The 26,176-nt window shown below is 42.4% G+C and overlaps 1 protein-coding gene across 2 annotated transcripts in view; it reads right to left on the bottom strand.

The window, feature by feature from the left end:
* LOC112266722 (glutamate receptor ionotropic, kainate 4-like) overlaps positions 1–26,176 on the bottom strand; it is a 393,963-nt gene that overhangs the window by 109,773 nt on the left and 258,014 nt on the right. For both annotated transcript variants that reach the window (XM_024444450.2, XM_024444451.2), the window contains 2 exons: positions 22,620–22,784; positions 15,224–15,321 (listed from right to left, as the gene is read on the bottom strand). In XM_024444450.2, coding sequence (XP_024300218.1) covers positions 15,224–15,321; positions 22,620–22,784 — 263 coding nt within the window. The remainder of the gene's footprint in view (positions 1–15,223; positions 15,322–22,619; positions 22,785–26,176) is intronic.

Genomic DNA, 26,176 nt, shown 5'->3' with positions numbered 1-26,176 from the left:
AAAGGACAGAGAAAAACAATATTTTTGCAATATCTCCAAATCAAATCAAATCTAATTAGTCACATGCGCCGAATAGAACAAGTATAGAGCTTACAGTGAAATGGTTACTTACAAGCCCTTAACCAATGATGCAGTTTTAAGAAAAATACACACAAAAAAAACATTTGAAATGAAAGAAACAAATAATTAAAGAGCAGCAGTAAAATAACAATAGCGAAGCTATATACAGGGTATACCGGTACAGAGTCAATGTGCAGGGGCACGGGTTAGTCGAGGTAATTGAGGTAATATGTACATGTAGGTAGAGTTGTTAAAGCGACTATGCATAGATAACAACAGAGAGTAGCAGCGGTGTAAAAGAGGTGGGGGCAACGCAAATAGTCTGGGTAGCCATTTGATTAGCTGTTCAGGGGTCTTATGGCTTGGGAGTAGAAGCTGTTTAGAAGCCTCTTGGACATAGACTGTTCTCTCTTCTACCGCACGGAAGTCTATGACTAGGGTGGCTGGAGTCTTTGACCATTTTTAGGGCCTTCCTCTGACACTGCCTGGTATAGAGGTCCTGGATGGCAGGAAGCTCGGCCCAAGTGATGTACTGGGCCGTACACACTACCCTCTGTAGTGCCTTGCGGTTGGAGGCCGAGCAGATGCCATAATAGGCAGTGATGCAACCTGTCAGGATGCTCTCTATGGTGCAGCTGTAGGACCTTTTGAGGATCTGAGGAACCATGCATAATCTTTTCAGTCTCCTGAGGGGGAATAGGTTTGTTGTGCCCTCTTCACAACTGTCTTGTGTGCTTGGACCATGTTATTTTGTTGGTGATGTGGACGCCAAGGAACTTGAAGCTCTCAACCTCGTCCACTACAGCCCCGTCGATGAGAATGGGGGCATGCTCGGTCCTCCATTTCCTGTAGTCCACAATCATCTAGTCTTGATCACGTTGAGGGAGAGGTTGTTGTCCTTGCACCACACGGCCAGGTCTCTGACCTGCTCCCTATAGGCTGTCTCATCATTGTTGGTGATCAGGCCTACCACTGTCATCGGCAAACTTAATGATGGTGTTGGAGTTGTGCCTGGCCATGCAGTCATGAGTGAACAGGTAGTACAGGAGGGGACGGAGCACGCACCCCTGAGGGGCCCCCGTGTTGAGGATCATTGTGGCGGATGTGTTGTTACCTACCCTTACCACCTCAGGGCGGCCCGTCAGGAAGCCCAGGATCCAGTTGCAGAGGGAGGTGTTTAGTCCCAGGGTCCTTAGCTTAGTGATGCGTTTTGAGGGCTCTATGGTGTTGAATGTTGAGCTGTGGTCAATGAATAGCATTCTGACATAGGTGTTCCTTTTGTCCAGGTGTGAAAGGGCAGTGTGGAGTGGACTATGACAGACAAAATGAGAAGAAAAAATCCAGAAAATCACATTGTAGGATTTTTTATGAATTTATTTGCAAATTATGGTGGAAAATAAGTATTTGGTCAATAACAAAAGTTTCTCAATACTTTGTTATATACCCTTTGTTGGCAATGACAGAGGTCAAACGTTTTCTGTAAGTCTTCACAAGGTTTTCACACACTGTTGCTGGTATTTTGGCCCATTCCTCCATGCAGATCTCCTCTAGAGCAGTGATGTTTTGGGGCTGTTGCTGGGCAACACGGACTTTCAACTCCCTCCAAAGATTGTCTATGGAGTTGAGATCTGGAGACTGGCTAGGCCACTCCAGGACCTTGAAATGCTTCTTACGAAGCCACTCCTTCTTTCATCTTCAATGCCCTTGCTGATGGAAGGAGGTTTTCACTGAAAATCTCACAATACATGGCCCCATTCATTCTTTCCTTTACACGGATCAGTCGTCCTGGTCCCTTTGCAGAAAAACAGCCCCAAAAGCATGATGTTTCCACCCCCATGCTTCACAGTAGGTAAGGTGTTCTTTGGATGCAACTCAGCATTCTTTGTCCTCCAAAACACGACGAGTTGAGTTTTTACCAAAAAGTTCCATTTTGGTTTCATCTGACCATATGACATTCTCCCAATCTTCTTCTGGATCATCCAAATGCTCTCTAGCAAACTTCAGACGGGCCTGGACATGTACTGGCTTAAGCAGGGGGACACGTCTGGCACTACAGGATTTGAGTCCCTGGCGGCGTAGTGTGTTACTGATGGTAGGCTTTGTTACTTTGGTCCCAGCTCTCTGCAGGTCTTTCACTAGGTCCCCCCGTTGGTTAATAAGAGCCCATAAAACGTCAGCCATCCCGTCCGACGCCATCTTGAAGGCAGGAAACAGCTTGAGGTTTCCTGCCTTCAAGCACAGAGCTCCGACTGTAACCTTGTGTCAAATTATAAATCGAGATATCAATTTCTAACTTTGTGAACTTAGCATGGTCTCTCAAAGCGCTTGGTCTGAAGGTGAAACCTAATTTACCAGCCCTGCTTCTACTGAGAAGTTGACAAGTGTCCAACTCAAACTTATATGTAGGCTGTGAAACAACATCCATGAGCCCTTGTAGTCCCCAGAGGGGGGGATTCAGACCTGACACCATAAGGTAAGCCAAAATATAATGAGATCTTACATCTGCTATCTTGCCTCTTACGCGCCAGCCGAACAAAACTCATGTTTAATAAAATATCAGAAATCCTTTATGGGGGCAGCGTGTCAGCCATAACTGATGATGACCTTTGTTGGGAAAATAAAACATTAGCCATGTGTCACAGCCCAGCACTGGCCCACTCACAATTAACACACAACAGAGCCACTGTGGAGTACCTCTGGTGAGCACAGAGAAGAGCGTGCAGGTTGGCCACAGCCCATCAGAGAACAGATGCACAGGAGAACACAGTCCATCAGTCAACCCCAGAGCTGGCAGAGGTGGCGAGAAGGGGAAGGGATGGGAGGGAGGCAGGTGTGGGTGATCATGTCCGTCTGATCATATGTGGCACTAGTAGGAGCTCAGCTACTGTGGCTGGGAGTGGGTCGGAGTGGGATAGAGAGTGAGAGGAGACAGCCTCTGTCTATTGGGGTAATGATCCTGAAGCAGGTCCCACTGGTTTGGTTTGTCCAAGGTGGGAGTGGTTGATGAAGATGGAGAGGTCTGTGGTGGATCCCACAGTGCTTTTTTAGGCAAGTGGAACATTGACCACCAGATCTCTATATCATTGATCAGCCGGCGGTGAGAAAAAAAGCTCCCTTTCCATGGAAAAGCTATTGTTCTTCTTCACTCTTGCCTCTGTGCTACTAAAAATGGTCAAAGACTCCAGCCACCCAAAGTCATAGACTGTTCACGGCAAGCGGTACCGGAGCGCAAGGGCTGGGACAAAAAGGCTCCTTAACAGCTTCTACCCCCAAGCCATAAGACTGCATAACAGTTAATCAAATGGCTACCCTGACTATTTGCATTGATCCCCATATTTTGATTTGTATATATTCATATTATTTTACAATGACTCTCTTGCACATGCTTGATGTACACTCACTGGACTCTAACCACACACACTATACTCTCTCTCACACACACACACACACACACACACACACTGCTGCAACTCTCTGTTTATTATCTATGCATAGTCAACTTGCCACTACCTACATGTATACTGAAGAAAAATATATACGCAACATGTAAAGTGTTGGTCCCATGTTTCATGAGCTGAAATAAAAGATCCCAGAAATTTTCCATACACACAAAAAGCTTATTTCTCTCAAATGTTGCGCACAATTTTTTTTACATCCCTGTTAGTGAACATTTCTTCTTTTCCAAAATAGTCCATCCACCTGACAGGTGTGGAATATCAAAAAGCTGATTAAACAGCATGATCATTACACAGGTGCACTTTGCGCTGGAGACAATCAAATAAAATGTGCAGTTTGATCACATAACACAATGCCACAGATGTCTCAAGTTTTGAGGGAGCACGCAATTGGAATGCTGACTGCAGGATTGTCCACCAGAGCTGTTGCCAGATAATCAAATGTTTCTCTACCATAATCCGCCTCCAATGTCGTTTTAGAGCATTTGGCAGCTCGTATGGCGTTGTGTGGGCAAGCGGTTTGCTGATGTCAACATTGTGAACAGAGTGCCCCATGGTGGCGGTGGGGTTATAGTATGGCAGGCATAAGCTACGAACATGAACACAGATACTGTTATTAGATGAGTTTTTTTCCATCTATGCCCCTACATTTTTGAAAAAGGTATCTGTGACCAACAGATGCATGTCTGTCTTCCCAGTCACGTCAAATCCATAGCTTAGAACCTAATGAACTTATTTCAATTGGCTGATTGAAACATGTAAAATGTTTGAATTTGTTGCATTTACATTTTTGTTCAGTATACATATTACCTCAATTTCCTCGACTAATCCGTACCCCGGCACATTGACTAGGTACCGGTCGGTACCCCTTGTATGTAGGCTTATTTGTTATTTTATTGTGCCACTATTTTTCCTTAAGTTAATTGAGCACATTTTTCTTACTTGCTTTTTTTCAACTATGCATTGTTGGTTAAGGGTTCATAAGTAAGCATTTCATGGTAAGGTGTTCTAGGTAACCTGTTCTATTCGGCCCATGTGACAGATAAAATGTGATTTGATTTCACTTCTGATTAAACAAATGTCTTTGTAAGGAATGAAAAGCTTTTTGAGACCACCCTAGGCCTTTAAGCTCTTGAAGTTCCTGAAGGAGGTATTAGGTGGTCCAGATGTTAGACAAGTGAGACAAAATGTATACACCTGATAGCTGTGCTCTCAGCCATTTTTTTGACCAGGGACCGGCAAGCTTCCTCCATGGGGGGCCACATACATAAAACATTGTAGAACTGACAAAATTAGTGTCTCAGGGACCAGCCAGCAGCATCAAAACAGACTGGCACCCGTCCACAAACCAGATGTTGAGAAATACTAACCCAGGTCGTCTTCACATATGATCCATCGGACGATTTCAGTTCTCTCTGACAGATTATGTTTGCTTAAACCATAAATAATTGATCTGCAAACTTCTGACACCTGAAATGTGACCAATACCATGCCTGAAAGAAAATGTCTGAGGCTATTTTCAGTAGTGGTGAAGCTTGCATAGAGAGCTTGTGAGACAATTCATTCAGCAGTTCTGAGAACCTCATCTGTGATGGGTTTGTTTGAATCCTATCACCTCACACCTAAACAAAAGGGCCAGCACAATGACACAGATGACTACAAAACAAAAGGAACAATGGAATATGGAATATGCCTTTGCATATCTATAACGACAAGAAACGGCCTAATTGAATTTGCATCGCCCGTTCATCGCTGGCAACCAGAGAGCGGCCGTGTTCGCATTCAACTCCCTGACCAAGTGGAAACAGCTTTCTAAAGAGGGAGCAAATTTGGATATGCACAGATCTCCTGGCTACCCTCGACAAGACAGATCAACAGCACAGTGAAGAAGGGGGTCAGGAGGGATGTGTGTGTAACAGCTGTGGACCTCTAATTGCAATCCAGCAGCAATAGCAGGCTCACCTGTGTTTTGTTTGCAAGCAGGCGGAAGAGATGCACCCTGCGCCGAGTGACACCGAGCCTAACATCCGCAACATCGCCCCCTGCAGACCTAGCATCCCATCCACCAGGCATGTCTTAATGTGCCTTCCCCCCGCAAATAGCGGGTGGGTTTAAAAGGGCCGAATACTGTACATCGAAAAATGTCAGTCGACACTGCTAGCCAAGATTCAAATTCCCAGAACAAATGATTGTCTACCCTCAGAAAGAGGGATCCAGTATTAGGCTGATGGTGTGTGATTATAAGGGGTTAAGGTCCGGCTAATTTGAGCCGAAATCCCTCTAAAGGTCTCTCAAGCGTTCTTGCTGAGTTTTCTTTTGGGGGGAGAAATCGCCAGGGCTGACCTCTACCTGGCAATCAGCCAGAGATGCTGAGTATGGTGAAGTGCAGGGGTGGATGTGCAAATGAGAGGAGACTTGCTTTGACTGATTTGCGTGCATGTCAAAGCACTCCCGGGGAAAATGTTAGGTGAGAGAATATTTCCTGGAAAATGGTCTCGGGGCATGGAGGATAGGCAGGAATGTGAGCATACTGGGGTATAAAAGCAATTCCACATCGTGACACACTGACATGTGCTGCTGGGCCAGAGAACATGGTGTCCAATAAAATCTAACTGAGCCAGCCGACACACACTACTCACACACGGCGGACTCAGTCAACACACAGGTCAATGTCAGAGAAATATAGGGCAGATATTGAATATCATATGCTGATGACTGCCTTCACAATACACATGTACACTTCATGACCATGAGACCAAAACGGGTTCAACTTCCATTCATGGCCGTTCAACTGTGCTTTCATCTTGTATAGTGGTCAGAGTTGACGCCTCATGCTTGGCCGAGTGGAATAATCCTGAATTAACATGCACTATCAATGAGAACCTGGGAGGGTAAACTGACCCAGCATGGCGTCACCCTCTCATTTCATTAAATTCTACATTTCAGAATCAGCTTGGACTGACAGATTTGAGCATCTGGGTAAATGGATGGCAAATTCCAAAATAGTAATTATACAATGGGAGGGAAGAACAATATGGAATGCATGCCATTGCCTTACATTGCATATGAAGTGTGACTGGCTCATGACGTTCAACCATGGACGTACGCAGGGTTGCCAGGTCTAGGCCTGAAAGCTAGCCATTTTGGGCAGCAAGAGATGACGAGCCACATTTATCAAATAAACCCTTTTTTCATAACCTTGTCGAGCGAATTAAGAAGAAATAGACATAATTTGTAATGATGTAGGCTAAGAAGCAAAATGCGGTTTTCCATCAATATAATAATAATTGTGAGCTCAAGAATATGTCCCAGAGAAAAGATAATTCACCCTTATTAAACTCGTCAGATAATTGTCCATCAATGGTTGTAGATTAAACTTCTTTGAATGCAATGATTAAGCAATAAGGCACTTTACTCAGTAATTTGTTGAAGCACCATTAGCAGCGATTACAGCCTTGAGTCTTCTTGGGTATGACGCTAACAAGCTTGACACACCTGTATTTGGGGAGTTTCTCCCATTCTTCTTTGCAGATCTTCTCAAGCTGGGTCAGGTTGGATGGGGAGCGTTGCAGCACAGCTATTTTCAGGTCTCTCCTGAGATGTTCGGGCTCTGGCCGGGCCACTAAAGGAAATTCAGAGACTTGTCCTGAAGCCACTCCTGCGCTGTCCTGGCTGTGTGCTTACAGTCATTGTCCTGTTGGAAGGCGAACCTTCGCCCCAGTCTGAGGTCCTGAGTTTTCTGGAGCAGGTTTTCATCAAGGATCTCTCTGTACTTTGCTCTGTTCATCTTTGCCCCTATCCTGACTAGTTTCCCAGTCCCTGTCGCTGAAGAACATCCCCACAGCATGAAGCTGCCACCACCATGCTTCACCATAGGGATGGTGTCAGATTTCCTCCAGCTTGGCATTCAGACAAAATATTTCAATCGTGGTTTCCTCAGACCAGAGAATCTTGTTTCTCATAGTCTGAGAGTCTTTAGGTGCCTCCAAGCGGGCTGTCATGTGCCTTTTCCTGAGGAGTGGCTTTTGTTTGGACACTCTACCATAAAGGCCTGATTGGTGGAGTGCTGCAGAGATGGTTGCCATTCTGGAAGGTTCTCCCATCTCCACAGAGGAAATCTAGAGCTCTGCCAGAGTGCCCATCGGTTTCTTGGTCACCTCGCTGACCAAGGCCCTTCTCCCCGATTGCTCAGTTTGGCCGGGCGGCCAGCTTTAGGAAGAATCTTGATGGTTCCAAACTTCTTCCATTTAAGAATGATGGAGGCCACTGTGTTCTTGGGGACCTTCAATGCTGCAGCATATTTTGGGTACCCTTCTCCAGATCTGTGCCTCAACACAAGCCTGTCTTGGAGCTCTACGGACACTTCCTTCAACCTCATAGCTAGGTTTTTGCTCTGACATACACTGTCAACTGTGGGACCTTTTATAGACAGATGTGCCTTTACAAATAATTTCCAATCAATTGAATTTACCACAGGTGGACTCCAGTCAAGTTGTAGAAACATCTCAAGGATGATCAATGGAAACAGGATGCACCTGAGCTCAATTTCGAGTCTCATAGCAAAAGGCCTGAACACTTATGTAAATAAGGTATATCCGTTTTTTATACATTTCCAAACATTTCTAAAAACATGTTTTGGAATTTCATTATCAGTAAGTTGTATTGTGGACACAGATGTTTTTATTTGATCAATTTTAGAATAAGGATGTAATGTAACAAAATGTGAAAAAGTCAAGGGGTCTGAATACTTTCCGAAGGCACTGTATATGGCCAATATACCACAGCTAGGGCTGTTCTTAGGACACAGTCCTTAGCCGCGGTATTCTGTCCATATACCACAAACCCCTGAGGTGCCTTATTGCTATTATAAACTGGTAATCAATGTAATTAGAACAGTTAAAAGTATTTTTTGTCATACCTGTGATACACGGTCTGATATACCACGGCTTTCAACCATTCAGCATTCAGGGCTCAAGCCACCCAGTTTATAATTCTAAATAAATCCTGTTTGCCCATGTGCATAACTATAGACACATCCAATAGGAGAGGTTGAGTGATGAAAGTTGGACAGAGGATCTTGAAATCTCTGAACACTTTTTTTTTTTTACACACACACACACCGCTCTGGCCCTCCCACCCACTCACTCACTCACTCACTCACTCACTCACTCACTCACTCACTCACTCACTCACTCACTCACTCACTCACTCACTCACTCACTCACTCACTCACTCACTCACTCACTCACTCACTCACTCACTCACTCACTCACTCACTCACTCACTCACTCACTCACTCACTCACGCCTGCCTCACTGCCTGATTGTCAGCAGCAGCAGGTCACAGTGAAATATATCTATTTTTTTAAAGAGAGAAATGCCATGGCGGCCGCGGCGCAATTTAGAAGTAGCCCAAAAACAGCAACTCAAAGTGAAGGACTGTGACTCTAAAAGTGGAATCTGCAGGTTTGTCGCGCCGCAAGAGAAAAAACTGCCTCCCACTGTGATAAGCACCTATCGGCAGTCTATAGGCAGGATAATTTTGTGTGTGTTTCAATGCATAAAAGAGAGACATTTCCTTAATTTTCAAAGCCACCTCAAGAGCTATTACCAGCTAATGTAAATGATATTGAACAAAAATATAAATGCAACATGCAACAATTTCAAAGACTTTACTGATTTACAGTTCATATAAGGAAATCAGTCAATTTAAATTAATTCATTAGGCCCTGTTGGACACAGGATCTGTTGGACACAGATACCTTAAAAGAAAGGTAGGGGTGTGGATCAGAAAAATAGTCAGTATCTGGTGTGACCACCATTTGCCTCATGCAGTGCTCCTTCTCTTAGAGTTTATCAGGCTGTTGATTGTGGCCTGTTGTCCCACTTCTCTTCAATGGCTGTGCGAAGATGCTGGATGTTGTGGCGGGAACTTGAACACGCTGTTGTACACATCAATCCAGAGCATCCCAAACATGCTCAATGGGTGACATGTCTGGGGAGTATCTAGGCCATGGAAGAACTGGGACATTCAGTTTCCAGGAATTGTTTACAGATCAGTGGAGGCTGCTGAGGGGAGGACGGCTCATAATAATGGCTGGAACAGAGCAAATTGAATGACATCAAACATATGGAAACCATGTATTTTATGTATTTGAAACCATTCTACTTATTCCTCTTCAGCCATTACCACAAGCCCGTCCTCCCCAATTAAGGTGCCACCAAACTCCTGTGCTACAGATCCTTGTGACATGGGGCCGTGCATTATCATGCTGAAACATGAGGTGATGGTGTCGGATGAATGGCATGACAATGGACCTCAGGATCTCGTCACGGTATCTCTGTGCATTCAAATTACCATCGATAAAATGCAATTGTGTTCGTTGTCCGTAGCTTACGCCTGCCCATACCATAACCCCTCTGCCACCTTGGGACACTCTTTTCACAACGCTGACATCAGCAAACCACTCACCCACACAACGCCATACACTTGGTCTGCAGTTGGAGGAGGTTTATGGTAGAGAAATTAACATTAAATTCTGGCAACAGCTTTGGTGGACCTTCCTGCAGTCAGCATGTCAATCGCACACTTCCTCAAAACTTGAAACATCTGTGGCATTGCGTTGTGTGATAAACCGCAAATTTTTCAGTTGCCAATTATTTCCCCATGCATTTTCCTATGTGTACCTGTGTAATGCTCATGCTGTTTAATCAGCTTATGGATATGCCACACCTGTCAGGTGGATGGATTATATTGGCAAAAAAGAAATGCTCACTAACAGGGATGTAAACAAATTCATACCAAACTTTTGAGAGAAATAAGCATTTTGTGTGTAAGGAAAATGTCTGGGATGTTTGATTTTAGCTCATGAAACATGGCACCAACACCTTACGTGTTTGCGTTTAGATTTTTGTTCCGTGTCAACGACCATGACTTAGAAGATTTTCTGCAGCATTCAAGGGCAAAACATAAAAAACGGTTAAATGTAATGTCATAATATAGATTTTTGCCAAAATAGACATATTCAAAAGTAATTATTTATCATATGAGGGCCATAAACAATACCTAGAGATGCTTAAACTGCCAGAAAGATTTCAATCTTACCTTTCTGGTAAAAATAGTTATAAATTGCTGAGGTTTAGTCTTTTGAGGACACAAGCTCAAGAACACAGAACAAAACATGACAAATCATATTATTCAACACAAGTTGGGGAATAGGGAATGGAATTATTGAAATGATTTCTAAATATAGTAACAATCAAATTATAAATGACTTACTTTGATATTTCACCTTTCTTATAGTTGTAAAATAAATATGATCATACTTAGTGACAGTACAAAATTGGCACCATTTCATAACTGACAGAGCATTTTCTGACCAGCATCCTCTGAGCGACGCAGACACAATTCAAATGCTGACTCATTACAACTTCAGCTTTAAGCACAAAGTGATTATGTCTCACTGTGACCAAGAGAAAGTGGTCTTGTTTAAATTCTATGAAATAATTTTGTATTGTTTCATGTTGAGCGCTCTAAACCCATCTATGAACATCACAGCGTGATGAGATTGCCTTTGCTGCATGGGCTAAGGTCTCCCATTTCATATGCCGTATTGTAAGCTGAGCTGCAAAATCGAACATTTGTTTGCATAGGCCTGAAATTTTGACGTGTTGCTCCCTAAGCAAATGAGGTGTCAGATTTCACAGAGTGCACAGCAATTGATGTACTGAGTGCTCTGTGAACAGCGCAACATCAAATATTGGTCGGTACCGGTCCAGAACCGCTCAGAGGTGTTAAAAGGATTATACATGGACTGTGAGCTAGGAGTTCTCGGCATCTGTGCTACGCAATTGCTTTTTGTGAAGAGATACTGTTTTTATTAGTTACCATTGTCTAAATCCAGATTGTACAGTATGGCTCTGTACAGCATCACTTAGAGCCTCCCAAATGGATATAGAGCTCTCCGAATGATAAATTGAGTGTGGGTAATGGGTTGATCACATAGCAAGGGCTGTCATGAGTCATATTTTCATGCGTCCCCTATTTACTCGGCCTCCTGTCATATTGCCAGCATCTGTGCACTCTCCCAGTTAAGAATTATGAACAGACACAATCACTGAGCACAGACAGGATGTAATTGACTCTCCAACACCTTCACAACAACTGCCACACACACACACACACACACACAGGTACAAACACCATATAACACTATATAGGCTACTGTAGATGCATGGTTGATACATTTAGAAAGTAAAATATACAGTGCCTTCAGACAGTATTCATAACCCTTGATTTATTCCACATTTTGTTGTGTTACAGCCTGAATTAAACACGTATTAAATCTATTTTTTCCCTCACCCATTTACACACAATACCCCATAATGGCGAAGTGAAAACATGTTTTCATAAATGTTTGCAAATGTATTGAAAATGAAATAGAAAAATGATCTAATTTACAGAAGTATTCACATCCCTGTGGAACACCATGATCTAGTTCACCTGTCTTGTGCTTGTCTCCACCCCCCCACCAGGTGTCTCCCATTTGTTTGCGTTATTCCCTGTGTATATTTATACTGGTGTCCTCTATCTGTTGCCAGTTCGCCTTGTCAAGTCAATCAGTGTGTTTTTTCGTGCTCCTGGTTTTTCCTAGTCGCTGTTTTTCTAGTCCTCCCGGTTCTGACCCTGCCCTGACACTGTACCCGCCTGCCTGACCATTCAGCCTGCCTCGAGCCTGCCTGCTGCCCCGTACCTTCTGGACTCTGACCTGCCTCTTGCCTGCCCCTTGTTTTTCAATAAATATCAGACTCGAACCATCTGCCTACAGTGTACGCATCTGGGTCTCGCCCTGTGTCGTTATACCCTGAGTCAAAACTTTGTAGTAGTACCTTTGGCAGCGATTACAGCTGTGAGTCTTTCTGGGTAAATCTCTAAAAGCTCTCCAGACCTGAATTGTGAAATATTTGCCCATTTATTATTTTCAAAGTTCTTCAAGCTCTTTCAAATTGGTTGTTGATCGTTGGTAGACAACCATTTTCAGGTCTTGCCATAGATTTAAGTCAAAACTAACTCGGCCACTCAGGAACATTCACTGTCTTCGTTAAGCAACGCCAGTGTAGATTTGGCCTTGTGTTTTAGGTTATTGTCCTGCTGAAAGGAGAATTCATCACTACGTGTCTGTTGGAAAGCAGACTACACCAGGTTTTCCTTTGGGATTTTGTCGGTGCTTAGCTCCATTACGTTTTTTTAAAATCCTGAAACCCCAGTCGTTAACGATTACAAGCATACCCATAGCATGATGCAGTCACCACTATGCTTAAATGTTAAGAGAGTGGTACTCAATTTGCATCATTACTTTAGTGCCTTGTTGCAAACAAGATGCGTGTTTTGGAATATGTGGATTCTGTACAGGCTTCCTCCTTTTCACTGTCAATTAGGTTAGTGTTGTGGAGTAACTACAATGTTGCTCATCAATCCTCAGTTTTCTATCACAGCCATTAAACTCATAACTGTTTTAAAAGTCACCATTGGTCTCATATGGAAATCACTGAGCGGTTTCCTTCCTCTTCGGCAGAGTTAGGAAGGACGCCTTGCCGTAACTAGGTGTATTGGCACACTATTGGCACACTATTCACCATGCTCAAAGGGATATTGAATGTCTGCTTTTTATTTTTACCCACCTACCAATAGGTGACTTTCTTTGTGACGCATTGGAAAACCTCCCTGGTTTTTGTGGTTAAATCTGTTTGAAATTCAGTGACTGAGGGACCTTACAGATAATTGTGTGTTTGAGGTATAGAGATGCGGTCATTGAAAAATCATGTTGAACACTTGTTGCACACAGTGAGTCCATGCAAGTTATGTGACTTAAGCACATGTTTACTCTTGAACTTATTTAAGCTTGCCATAACAAAGGGGTTGAATATTTGACTCAAGACATTTCAGCTTTTCATTTTTTATTAATTTGTGAAACATTTGAAAACACAATTCCACTTTGACATTATGGGGTGTGGTGTGTAGGCCAGTGACATTTTTTTTTTATGTGGAAAAATCGAGGGGTGTGAATACTTTCTGAAGGCACTGTACATGACACATTGATTGCTGATTGATCTTATTTATCAGTGTTGGATGCACATTATACTAGCACATATTCATAATCTAATCACCATTTATAAAAACTGTTAATCCACATTAGTACTGTGGCTACTGCATTTAAACACACCTCAAGCAATTTATATTGGAAAAGAATATTCTCCATCGCACTCCACTCTCCCCTAAAACAGGTTGTAATAAAGTGGCCAAAGCACTTTCCCTCCCTCAGTCCCATAGACATGTTCCATCAGCCATGGCCAGCCCTGCTGTCCTCTACTGAAAGACTACCGATATGCCCAGTTTGCAAAAGGAGACCATTAGTGAGATATCATTTCCAGGGTAGTAACAGCGCAATGTGACCTTTCTCTATTGTCATGTACACACCGACAGCTATTAGAGCAACTCCTCAACATGATCCTGTTCGCCTTTTAAGAGCCATGATGTGGCATCATCGTGCTTACATGTCAGCATTGTTGTAGTTCTGCAGAACTCGGCCTTTTAGATGGTATTTGCTTGAAACATGTTAATGTATTTCTTAATCATTTAGCATTAAGAACAGTTTATGAAGGGATACTTCGGGATTTTGGCAATGAGGCCCTTTATTTACCTCACCAGAGTCCGATGAACTAGTGGATACCATTTGTGTGTGTGTCTGTGTCCAGTTTGAAGGAAGTTAGAGTTTTTCCAGCCAATGCTAACTAGCATTAGCGCAGTGACTGGAAGTCTGGGTGTCTGCTAGCATGCTCTGATTATGGGGAAGTAGATAAAGGACCTCATTACCAAAATCCCAAGGTATCCCTTTAAAAGGCAGCGTTTCCCAAACAAGGGGTGGACATTTTTTTTTACCCTAACACTACACAGCTGATTCAAATTATCAAAGCTTGATTAGTTGAATCAGCTGTTGGACAAAAACCAAAAGTTGCACCCCTTGGGGTCCTGAGGACAAAGTTTGGGAAACACTGCTTAAGGAGTCGTGGTGCATGGTCCGATGAATACATTACAGAAAGTTAACTTGTTTAAGAACGTACAATTCATCTACATGTTTATTTATTCACACAGGGAATGAGCTCAGTCAGAACATTTAAAAGGGATAGACAGTGCACATCACCAGGGAGTCCAAAGTCTAAAGACTGATCAAATGGTCACAGTTCTCATTAAAGGGGACATAAATGTGATTTTTTTTTATTGACATTTTATAAAAAAGACAGTAACATCCTGTAGTTAGTACAAGAGCAAAATTGTTTAACATCACAACTCAAAGGACCTGAACTGAAAATGTATAAATTACGATTTTCCATGTTGTTCAAAGAGGTGGTCCTTCACAAAACTAAAAAAAGAAGGCAGCACCAAACCAATTACAATTTTTCTGAGAACTGATTAGATTAATGTTGTACGCTGTTGAGCCCCTGATTCTTGGCCCGTCGGAATTTAACATGGGTAAATTCAGACAATAACTTTGAATGTTCTGAAAAATATTCTGTCTGCTGTGGTATTGACATGGGTCAAGCACGGTCTCAAACACAGTAACAATAAAACATATTGTTCCATAATATGACAGGCAAACAGTGCTATTGTGACACCAAATAAATCTTGCCAAAATGCGAGCCAGCACTCACCTCTTTCTCTCCACAGATATTGCTGATGATGGAATTGGAAGCAGGGCTGGCGGAGGGACCCAGGACTCCCACCACTCCCTTGGACAGGATCTGGCACACTGTCAACACACAGAGACAAGCATCCAGTCAGATAATACAGGACATGGTCCAAATATCACATTCAGCCTATTAAATAGGAGTTGCGTGTTGCTTTGTGTGTAGTTTTAACCTGCACTAACAGTATGAGCCAGCAGTTCCCAGTTAACCTTTAATAAGTAGGTGTTCGGGGTTTGCTAACTATTAACTTGATCATGTTCTATTGATGTATTAACTTACAGCTGCTCTGTATATGATTTCACATCACCGATAGTAGACCTACGACTATAGATTACAATATGACAGATTGAGTGGTGGTGCAATGATGGAACATAATTACTGTAGCAACAGGTTGGAATGAGATCTGGTCATTTGGAAGTTTTTGCAATACCATTTAGAATGTCATGTCAACAATCCTTAATTTTAAGATAACAATTGGGGACGAAAGTACTCCTTAAAAGTGGCATGTAGGAGTTAGTGCCAACCAACAGTTCCTGCCATGCAGGGGCACATTGACCTAGTTAAAATAATAGCTGAGAACTATATTAACACGAAACCGATCAGATATTTTATCAGTCTTCCAAAAGCATTTGTGATATATTTTTTCTAACATTCACCATCACACTGAATCAGTGTATGAAATTGATTTTTTGGGGGGGAAGAAGAAGAAATATAATATAGTATTTCCTTTGCAATCCCCTGCACATGAGTTTGGGATTAAATCTTACTTGCAGGGGAAACAAAATGCAATTTCAGGTGGGGGTTGATCCCCGTCTTTCATTAACATTCTATGGTAGTCAGGAGGAGGACTGCTGTCTGAATATGTGGTCTGCTGCACAAATGGCACCCTCGTTCCTGTGTAGTGCACTTATTTTAACCAGGGCCCTTAGGGCTCTAGTCAAAAGTAGTGCACTATATAGGGAATAGGGTGCCATTTGGGACACAGAGTGGAGGGCGACAGACTGGCTGAGGTGGTGGATGGGCCAGTAACAAACCCCAAATGAGGGTAAAGATGTATAAAGGAAGAGTAAAGGTGGACCATTTTTGAGCCAGTGGAGCAATGCTCGGGATCCTCACCGAACGAGATAGAAAATTTACAGGAGCAGTGAATCAAATGATTAATAAATAATCCCTTTGTCATCCAATGGAGTGTCCCGTACATTCCCCTCCTCCTCTCCCACCCACCTACCCCTCTCTCCTCCATTTAAAGCACATTTGCACCTGTCTGCATGGCTTCACCGAATTACAACGTGACCGGATTAGCCTGACAGGCACGGTGCCACTGGCCCCATGAGGCTTTTTACAGGTCGCCATTTTTTATTTTACACAGGGAACAGAATGGCCTTTTGTCATTTGGGCAAAAGTCTGTCCTCCACCCTCTCTCTTCCATCCTCTCTCTTCCGTGACCAGGAAACCGATAAGTGGTCCAGTGGTAAAGGAGAGTGTCAATTCGTTAGTAAGCAAATGGAAGACGTCCCCACCTCCTCAATAGCCTTTTAGCGAGGAAGCACAAGTCTAACCTACTTGAGTCCTTTGGGTAAGAGTTCAGAAATACTTTTTTCTATAAAACTAGCTAAATTTGTTTTTATTACTTTATATATTTATTTTGGAATTCCACCCTGAAGACGCGCAATGGGATAAGGACAGACATTTCATAAAAGCTAATTTTCATCCAATTTTGTCATGTCTACTCCAGCTCCTCCTCTTCGGCATTTGACGTCGCTGGTTTACTAACGACTGGTCCTGGGATCCATCATTACGCACACATGGCATCAATCATTACGTTTAGCTGCACGTCATGAGGCACACCTGAACATTACCTCCCCTATATCTGGCACTCCCTTAGGTTCTTTCCCCAGTCACCATTGTTCCTGTGTTTATGCGTAGATGCTACTGTTATGTTGTCTTGTTCCATGTTTGTTGTTTTAAACGTTTCACCTGCACTTGCTTTTTCGACTCTTAGCGTCTCTGTTATAACTTTCCCTCTCCTCGCCACCTCTCCTTGATTACCTTTTTTTTTTAAAGGAGGCCAGAGGACGATGGAGAGAGGACGCAGTAGTTGTGCAAATCCAATTGAGAAAAGGCCAATATGTCCACCTTGGATTCTCTTCTCGCTCCACCTCAGTCTATGGGCAAAGCAATTTACATCTGTGACAAGTGACAACTTCTCCAATATAAGTGTGGATCATTATAATGGAATTCTGCACAACTTCTGTCTAATCTTGGTCAGTGGGTTGTCTGGAGTCCATTCAGTTTAGAATTGATTCCCTCAAATCAATACCTTATTGAGAGCCGCAGCATCTGCAAATGAGAGCCAATGTACACATGGGACCTGGAGTTCAGTTCTGTGAACCCACATTCAGTGGTGGAAAAAGGACCCAATTGCCATACTTGAGTAAGAGTAAAGATACCTCAATAGAAAACGACTTAAGAAGTGAACGTCACCCAGTAAAATACTACTTGAGCAAAAGTATTTGATTTTAAATATACTAAAGTATCAAAAGTACAAATAATTTCACATTCCTTATATTAAGCAAACCAGACAGCACGATTTTCTTTTTATTTAAGGATAGCCGTGGACAAATGCTAGCACAACATAATTTACAAACAAAGCATTTGTGTTTAGTGAATCCTCCAGATCAAAGGCAATAGGGATGTTCTTTTGATAAAAGTGTGAATTAGACCGTTTTCCTGCCCTGCTAAGCATTCGAAATGGAACGAGTGGTTTTGGGTGTCAGGGAAAATGTATGGAGTAAAAGTCTTGTTTTCTTTAGGAATGTAGTGAAGTAAAAGTTGTAAAAAAATATCAATAGTAAATTAAAGTACAGATAGTCGGCACAAAAAACGACTCCAGTAGTACTTTAAAGTATTGTTCCCCACATGAATGCACACACCACATAATATTATTATTTTTTTAACTCTTGTAAAAAGAGCGTGTAAAAAAACGGTTTTTGGACACGTGAAATCATGTGAAAGATTTCACACGGAAATGTTCACGGGGCAGACACGTGGTTTGCGGACACGTGTCTGACGTTTTACACAAATGTTTCACATGTGAAAAATATCACGTAGAAAATGACACATGAGTAAGACACTGAAGTTTTACATGGATATTTTTCATATAACTCAGACATGTGGTTTGCCAACATTTCATGTGTGCTTTTGTAACTGGTGGGATTAGAAACCTGGTCTCCCAGGAAAGAAGCCGACATCTTGGACCATTCGACCAAGCGGGCCAACAGTTATGTTGAAAACAAACACACACACACACAGCTAGGCAGGTTGTGTGACATTTCCTCCTTACTGGTGCCACTGATCCATCCCTAATCCAATTGCTGCCTGGGCAGAGCCACGACAGCACTAAATTAGGAGGGGGTTTGCAGGCAGCCAACCAAGCAGGGAGAGGTATACAGTTGTTTTTATGTATGAAGAGAAGCTACCACGGCCATTAAGCTCTACTTTTTGTACTTAATGTTTCTGCCACCGTATCTTATGGCAAAAAAAGGCTTCTGGATATTAGGACAGCGATCGCTCACCTCAGATTAGACAAAGATTTCTTCTTCAACAAGCAGGACTCACAGGATATACTGCTAATATCCGACAAGGCCAACATCCCCGTTATTGGCAAGAGAAAGAGATGCAGATACAGATGACACAGAGCGGGGTGGCTCATAAGGTTCTGCAGAAGGCGAGTGGGAAAGCTGCCGTTACTGTCAATATTACTCGCCAACGTACAATCATTGGACAATAAATTAGATGAGGTACGATCACAAATATCCTACCAACGGGACATCAAAAACGTATTTTTCACAAAATCATGGCTGATATGACGACATGGATATTCACCTAGCAGGATATACAGTTGAAATCGGAAGTTTACATACACCTTAGCCAAATACATTTAAACTCAGTTTTTCACAATTCCTGACATTTAATCCTAGTAAAGATTCCCTGTCTTAGGGCAGTTAGGATCACCACTTTATTTTAAGAATGTGACATGTCAGAATAATAGTAGAGAGAATGATTTATTTCAGCTTTTATTTCCAGTTCAATAAGGTTACTGACTGAACGACGGTATGAATCTAAATGGGCATACACCTACAGTGCAGTGTGCTTTTAACCCCCTAGAGTCGATTGATGCACTAGTGCGACAATCTAAGTAACGTAATAAGATTGAAGTTCGAGATATCTTTTTTTTTTTAACGGCATGCGTCTCAATGAACCGCATCCACCTATGTCGCACTTCCGCATTTGCGGTTTTAGGCGGCAAAGGTAGAGCGATGTTTATCAGACCATGAGATAATCCTGAAAATGTTTATTCTCATGAAAATGTCTGTAGTGTCAAATGGAAAGGGTAGACTCTCACGAACACAATGGTGGACTCCATTTTGCTGTACGACCGCCACAAGTGTCAGGGGATTCTCATCTGAAGTTGGTACCGTCAATGTACCAACTTCTGTTTGTAGCATCCGAACCGTTTGGGCTACGAACTAAAGGGTAAAGGGTAGATTCTCACAAACACTATGCTTCTCCATTTTGCTGTAGGATCCCCACGGAATTTGTCTGAAGGTAACCGGAACCGGTTTTTAAAAAAGACAGGAAGTATGATGGTAGTTTTGTGCCTAACCCAAAAAGGGGTTAAATATGCGTTTAAAAAAAATACTTAATAATATTTCCGAGCTTTCTTATATCTCCTAGATAAAAGGACAAACACTTCAAAACCTTGTTTCTTATGATAGATTTTTTTTTGTCATTTATTACTGAGTTATTCAATGCATTTCTCTGGGCTATAGTACTAACGGCCAAATTCAATATTTTGTTAAATCATTTAAAAAATGACCCCCCCCCAACGGCTTAGACTTTTACGAATTAACCTCAACCCTTCCTCCTTTATTTTGCCTGTATATGCATAGGGGAGTAGCACCTCGAGCAGAACGTGACTGACTAGAAGGGCTTGTGATGTTTATATTTAATGGGTGGCATAATTTTGTAGGGCGATTCCGAGCCAGCGGGTACAAATGGTTTTGGGGTATCTCAGATTGTTCTGGCAATTCTCCCATTGAAACTTCATTGTGACCTATTATGTATAAAATGGGTCATACCATTAAACGTATCAGAGAGTATATTGTTCCAAACTGTAACGAACCTCGTCCTCCTCTTCTGATGAGGAGTAGCGAGAAGGATCGGAGGACCAATTTGCAGCGTGGTAAGTGTCCATAATGTTTATTTTAATACATAAACTGAACACTACGAAATACAAAACAATAAACGTGAACATGAACGAAACGGTCCCGTGTGGTACGAACACTAACACGGAAGACAAACACCCACAACCCAAAACTGAAACCCAGGCTACCTAAGTATGATTCTCAATCAGGGACAACAATTGACAGCTGCCTCTGATTGAGAACCATACTAGGCCGAACTCAAAAACCAACATAGAAAAACAAACATAGACTGCCCACCCAACTCACGCCCTGACCATATTAAAACAAAGATAAAATAACAGAACTATGGTCAGAACGTGACACAAACAATGTGTCTAAAAAATAAGCTAAATCAAAAAAAGGTTGTTTTGTGATATTCATATTAGTATTTTTTAAATGTTGACTAAATTCATGCGAAAATGTGTATTTCAGTATCTAGACATATTCCATATGTTAGAGCTCACTACAAGGAGTATAATGATGCCTGTTGCGGAAACGGGCAACAGTAGCCTGGGTAGCAATCTGTTTAGCTAAATTCCACTCCTTGTACTCCGCAACATGTGCCAAAGGGAAGAAAGAAAACATTATCCACTCTGCCAGAAGGGTGTTTTAGCAATCCAGTGTCAGTATGGCCCACATTGGCAACACACAGTAGGTGAACTTCATGTTAGATAAACAGACTGGTAAAAGTGTATTCTATTCTCCTTCTGTTCAATCTAATCAAAGTAGCTGGTATAAAAATACCAGCATTAAAATCTACTTGTTGAAATGTTAATGCATTGTTAATATTTCATTGCACTGTATCCATCCACAAGGTCATGGCGATAGGCTGATTGACATAGATTTTTCCAAATTCTGTCCACCTCATTAGATTTCTAGTATACTACATGGTCAAAACAAACATCTCTTTCCAAAATCATGGGCATTAATACGGAGTTGGTCCCCCCTTTGCAGCTATAACAGCATCCACTCTTCTGGGAAGTCTTTCCACTAGATGTTAGAAAATTACTGTGGGGACTTGGGCGATTAGGCCTGGTTCGCAGTCTGCGTTCCAATTCATTCCAAAGGTGTTTGATGGGGTTGAGGTCAGGACTCTGTGCAGGCCAGTAAAGTTCTTCCACACCGATCCCGAAAAAACATTTCTGTATGGACCTCACTTTGTGCATGTGGGCTTTGTCATGCTGAAACAAGAAAGGGCTTTCCCCAAACTGTTGCCACAAAAATGGAAGGACAGAATCGTCTAGAATGTCATTGTATGCAGTAGCGTTAAGATTTCCCTTCACTGGAACTAAAGGGCCTAGCCCGAACCATGAAAAATAGCTCCAGATCATTATTCCTCCTCCACGGCGGTCCCGTTTTGCGAGCATGGGTGGCCTACACCTTTGCGGCTGAGCCGTTGTTGCTCCTAGTCATTTCGACTTCACAATAACAGCACTTACAGTTGACCGGGGTAGCTCTAGCAGGATAGAAATAAAACAAATTAGCTTGTTGGAAAGGTGGCATCCTACGTTGAAAGTCACTGAGCTCTTCAGTACGGGCCATTCTACTGCCAATGTTTGTTTATGGAGATTGCATGGCTGTGTGCTCGATTTTATACACCTGTCAGCCATTGGTGTGGCTGAAATAGCCAAATCCACTCATTTGAACGGGTGTCCACATACTTCTGTATATATAGTGTATATACTATATATCTTCAGGCTAGTCATTCAAACCAAAGAAACAAAACAAGTCCAAAACCTTTTGACATCCACACATCCAAATCATTTTTAACACAGAGAGAACCCATCAGCTATTTTCCAAAAATGTGTTTGCCACTGCCACTCGTTACTCCAAATATTCCTAAACAAGATAGACATATCTCACTGTACTCAAGGGATTTCTGAAAGTGGGGGATAACAAGGGAAGATGGGCACTAAATTGAAATGACTGACGGAAGGATGAATGGCTGGCAGACAGATACACAGAGCCAGCCAGCCAGCCAGCCAGCCAGCCAGACAGACAGACAGACAGACCTTTTAATGTGGAACTCCGTGACATACTTGTCTTTCACTTTTTGAAATTAATGACAAAAGTCGAAAATCGAAAGCCACCTCGTACTCTCATCCTCTACTTACTGGTCTCTCCCATCTCATATTCACTGTCTCTCAGCAGCTCAAAGATGTCCACCTCCAGCTTGCCTGTTGTGGAACGGTTACTGGACCGGTTGATGCTGTCCTTCGCCAGAGTGATGGCCAATCTCTCTCCCCGGCTGCACTCCATTGGGTCGTCAAGTATGGCGGCTGCAGAAGAGAAGGTGAAGAAAGAAAAACATCATCCACTCTGGCAGAAGGGCTCTTTGGATACCCAGTGTCACGATGGCCCACATTGGCAAGACACAGTACATATACTTCATGATTTCTTCAAACAAACTGTGCTGCAAATCATGCAGAACTACAGAGAAAGCCCTTATGGTTCATGGGGGTCGTTATATTACCAAATGTGAATATGGTTTTCTGTCAGTACAAACAAGTGACTTTTACTTGCTACAGTGTAAAAAAAAAAAGAAAGCCGAACACAACCGCTTAACACATCATGCGATTCCCAATCCGGAGTCCCGATCTAAATCAAATAAATCTTGCGCTGAGTGTGCGTGAGTGATGAGGCAACACATTTTAATAGGGCTGTTCTGTCCTCTCTTGATTTATCGCAATCATGTTGGAATTAACATAATTGTTGTTTTACACATGATGCGCACGCTTCTAACATTTGAATATGGTGTGAATGCATGTGTCATAACTACATGTGTGTGGGTGAAATGAATACGAAGGACTCAAAGAAGCAGTTGAGAAATGGTGCTTCGCTGTGTGTTCTAGCAAGCAAATGAGCAACTCAGTGGGCGATTCACAACACAGTTCTAGGATAATTGACTTGGCACATTGTGCATAGGTTGTAATCCTGAGTGCGTTCCAAGACGGCAGGTTCAGGTTCAACAATGTAGCGTAATTTGTCGAGTTAGACTAGGGTTAAGTAAAAAAAAAACGTATGTATAAATCAGTTGACGAGGCATGTGAACCCTGAACTCACCAACATTACCATACTCTAACTAAAACCAGACAGGGAATGTATAATTCCTTCAAAAATTGGCACAATCCACCAGAAGCAATAGAATTCAAAATCTGCTTAAATGCAAAATAATAGCTTTCTTTCTGTAGGAATGTTGCCCGACGGTGAGGTCAAATCAATGCATGTACAAACATGTGTATAACTGACCTCCGCATTTCTCTATGCTCTGCGTCAATACATAGCTCAACTCGTACAGCAACATGATAGGTTCCTCTAAAGAGCAGGTCATTTGCCTGACATTTTTGTTGAAATTGCAAAAACATTCACACTCCAGGCTCCCTTTTAACAGCAAACACAGCTATTACTGCTTTCCCTGAGTTCTCCAGCGAGTGAGATTAATAGCACTGGACTTAGATACAGGATCGGATCTAGATGGAGGCCAAAGACAGTGTAATAATTACTGTAGCATTAGAGATGATAAACCACAGCCACAATGGGATAAAACTGGCCCATTCCCATGCAGATCGCACAGATAAAACTAACCCAAGTTCACTTTGGTCAATGAGACAACCATTTATGCAGAGCAGCATTGGTAGTGGTCACGGCAATTAGGGGCGTTTACAAAGATTCACATGAAGGTAAGCAAAAGGTTGTCTGAGGTTTATTTATCCATTTATTTGTCCATGTATCCATTATTTTAATCTTAGTCAGCATGTATGTGCCTTGCCTTGTCTCTGCTAGTGCAAACAGAACGCAGCCTACAGAATATAATTAACATGATGGGGGTAGATACATTTGCAAATGAACCTTGGTATTTCTTGTCACCTCACTTTTACGTACTTTACTTTATTAGCTCAACATGGCAGTCAAATATAGTCAACTGGAATATAAAACATTGTGGTTTGCAAGATGTACCTATAGCCTATATTTATACACAAAACATACTGCATAAAGAAATGACCGACAGACAGTGTACGTAAAATACATGTAATGTTTAAAAAGTAGCCTACAATGAATGTCTGCTTGCCTGCCCACATAGCAGTTACACCGTTAGTTACACAGCCCAAATTGGTCTCCCTCCCTCTCTTATTGCCTCTGGCAAGTTTTGTTCTGTTTCGATAGTGAGAGCAGCACGGGAATAGAGCTGGGCAATTCTCTCACGTGATTCAGACACCCTCTGAGCTGTATTTACTCTCTCCTCTGGAACATGAAGATCTACGTCCTTTGAATGACTGAGAGGTTTATTTCAAACCCCAGCCCTTGAACCTTTTTAAACCAAACAATGGGCAGCCCCAGAGGTGTGCCGAGGCATTTATAGGACGCACTGTAGTACAGTGCAAGCACAGTCAATGGCCGTCTTTCTCTCTACATGTCTGTAATACGCTGTCCATTTCCAAAGCTCTTAGGTGTGTAGATGCCTGGCCATTACCTGATATGGAGAGGAAGAAGGGCACATTGGGGAGGAACTGGGCTGTGTTCACATGGTGATTTTGAATCAATGCTATAGTGCACTATGATCAGGGCCACATTCAATGTAGGCAAACGTTGTTGAACGTTGCAGATAGAAATGTCATTAATAGAGCTAACGTGAATCTGTATATCGACAGTAAATGTCAGAGATTTGTTTGTTCTACATTATATATTTCTGCCTGGACGTTCCAAATCATTGTGCTCCCCTGAGCAGTCCGGTGCCCACGGCTAGGAAAAGCTACACATTCATAACCTAAGAACATTGCTTAGACAGTAGTGATTGCATATACAGTTTTCCATGCATACTGTAGTACCTACAGAGAGTGATTCACACACTTCAGATGGCTTCGCAAACAACTGTTGAGTATCTCATGGAAACATGACACGGGATGTGGGATGTGTGAGCATCTGTAGTGCATCTCAGTGACTTGAGGACATTAGACAACTGCTTGCTTTCTCGCCGAGGTGAATTTTTATCCGACTGCAACATGTATTCACGGGGAATCTTTCATGTTTATCCCGAGAACACGGCAACATTGAAACAAGAGAGAGAACACAAAGACAGACCACCGCAGATACCGGTTGATCCAAAACCTAATAGCAGAACATTTATGACTGCACTCTGGGCTGCACTCTGAACCAAAAAAGGTTTTTAAAACCATCAAATGGCAAAGCGCCTCATGAGGTGTTCTTACCGTCCTCTGAGGTTCCCTAATTCATCGCTGCAGTCTCTTATCAGAACAGCTCACCAAGCGACATAACAATCAAGCCAGAGCCTAGAAGCATAAAAAAATCCCATCTATTTAAGATGTGTACAGTACAGAAAAGGAGCGTTTCACACATGTCGCTTGAACATTCGTGAGCCTCATAAACATGATGGTGTTTAAAGATCTCAGGTATTATTAATATTCCTCTCATCGGCCTTCTCTCCACTCCGTTACAAGAAAGGGCTAGAGAGAGAGGGATATTTCAGGAGATTATTACAATGTATCTTGTCTTCGCTACCAAGCTGAGACAAAAGTGATTTCAAGGTTATATTAGCCATTAATATTTAATGTTGTTCGCTGGCCCTCATCTGAAGGGCCTGCTCCTGACTATAATTATAGGGTTTATTACACTGGCACTGATTCAGACACCCTCTGAGCTGTATTTACTCTCT

Source organism: Oncorhynchus tshawytscha, linkage group LG14 (genome assembly GCF_018296145.1).
Source record: "Oncorhynchus tshawytscha isolate Ot180627B linkage group LG14, Otsh_v2.0, whole genome shotgun sequence".
Classification (NCBI taxonomy): domain Eukaryota; kingdom Metazoa; phylum Chordata; class Actinopteri; order Salmoniformes; family Salmonidae; genus Oncorhynchus; species Oncorhynchus tshawytscha.
Note: the sequence above shows the minus strand (reverse complement) of the source record. Positions and strands in the feature narration are given on the sequence as shown.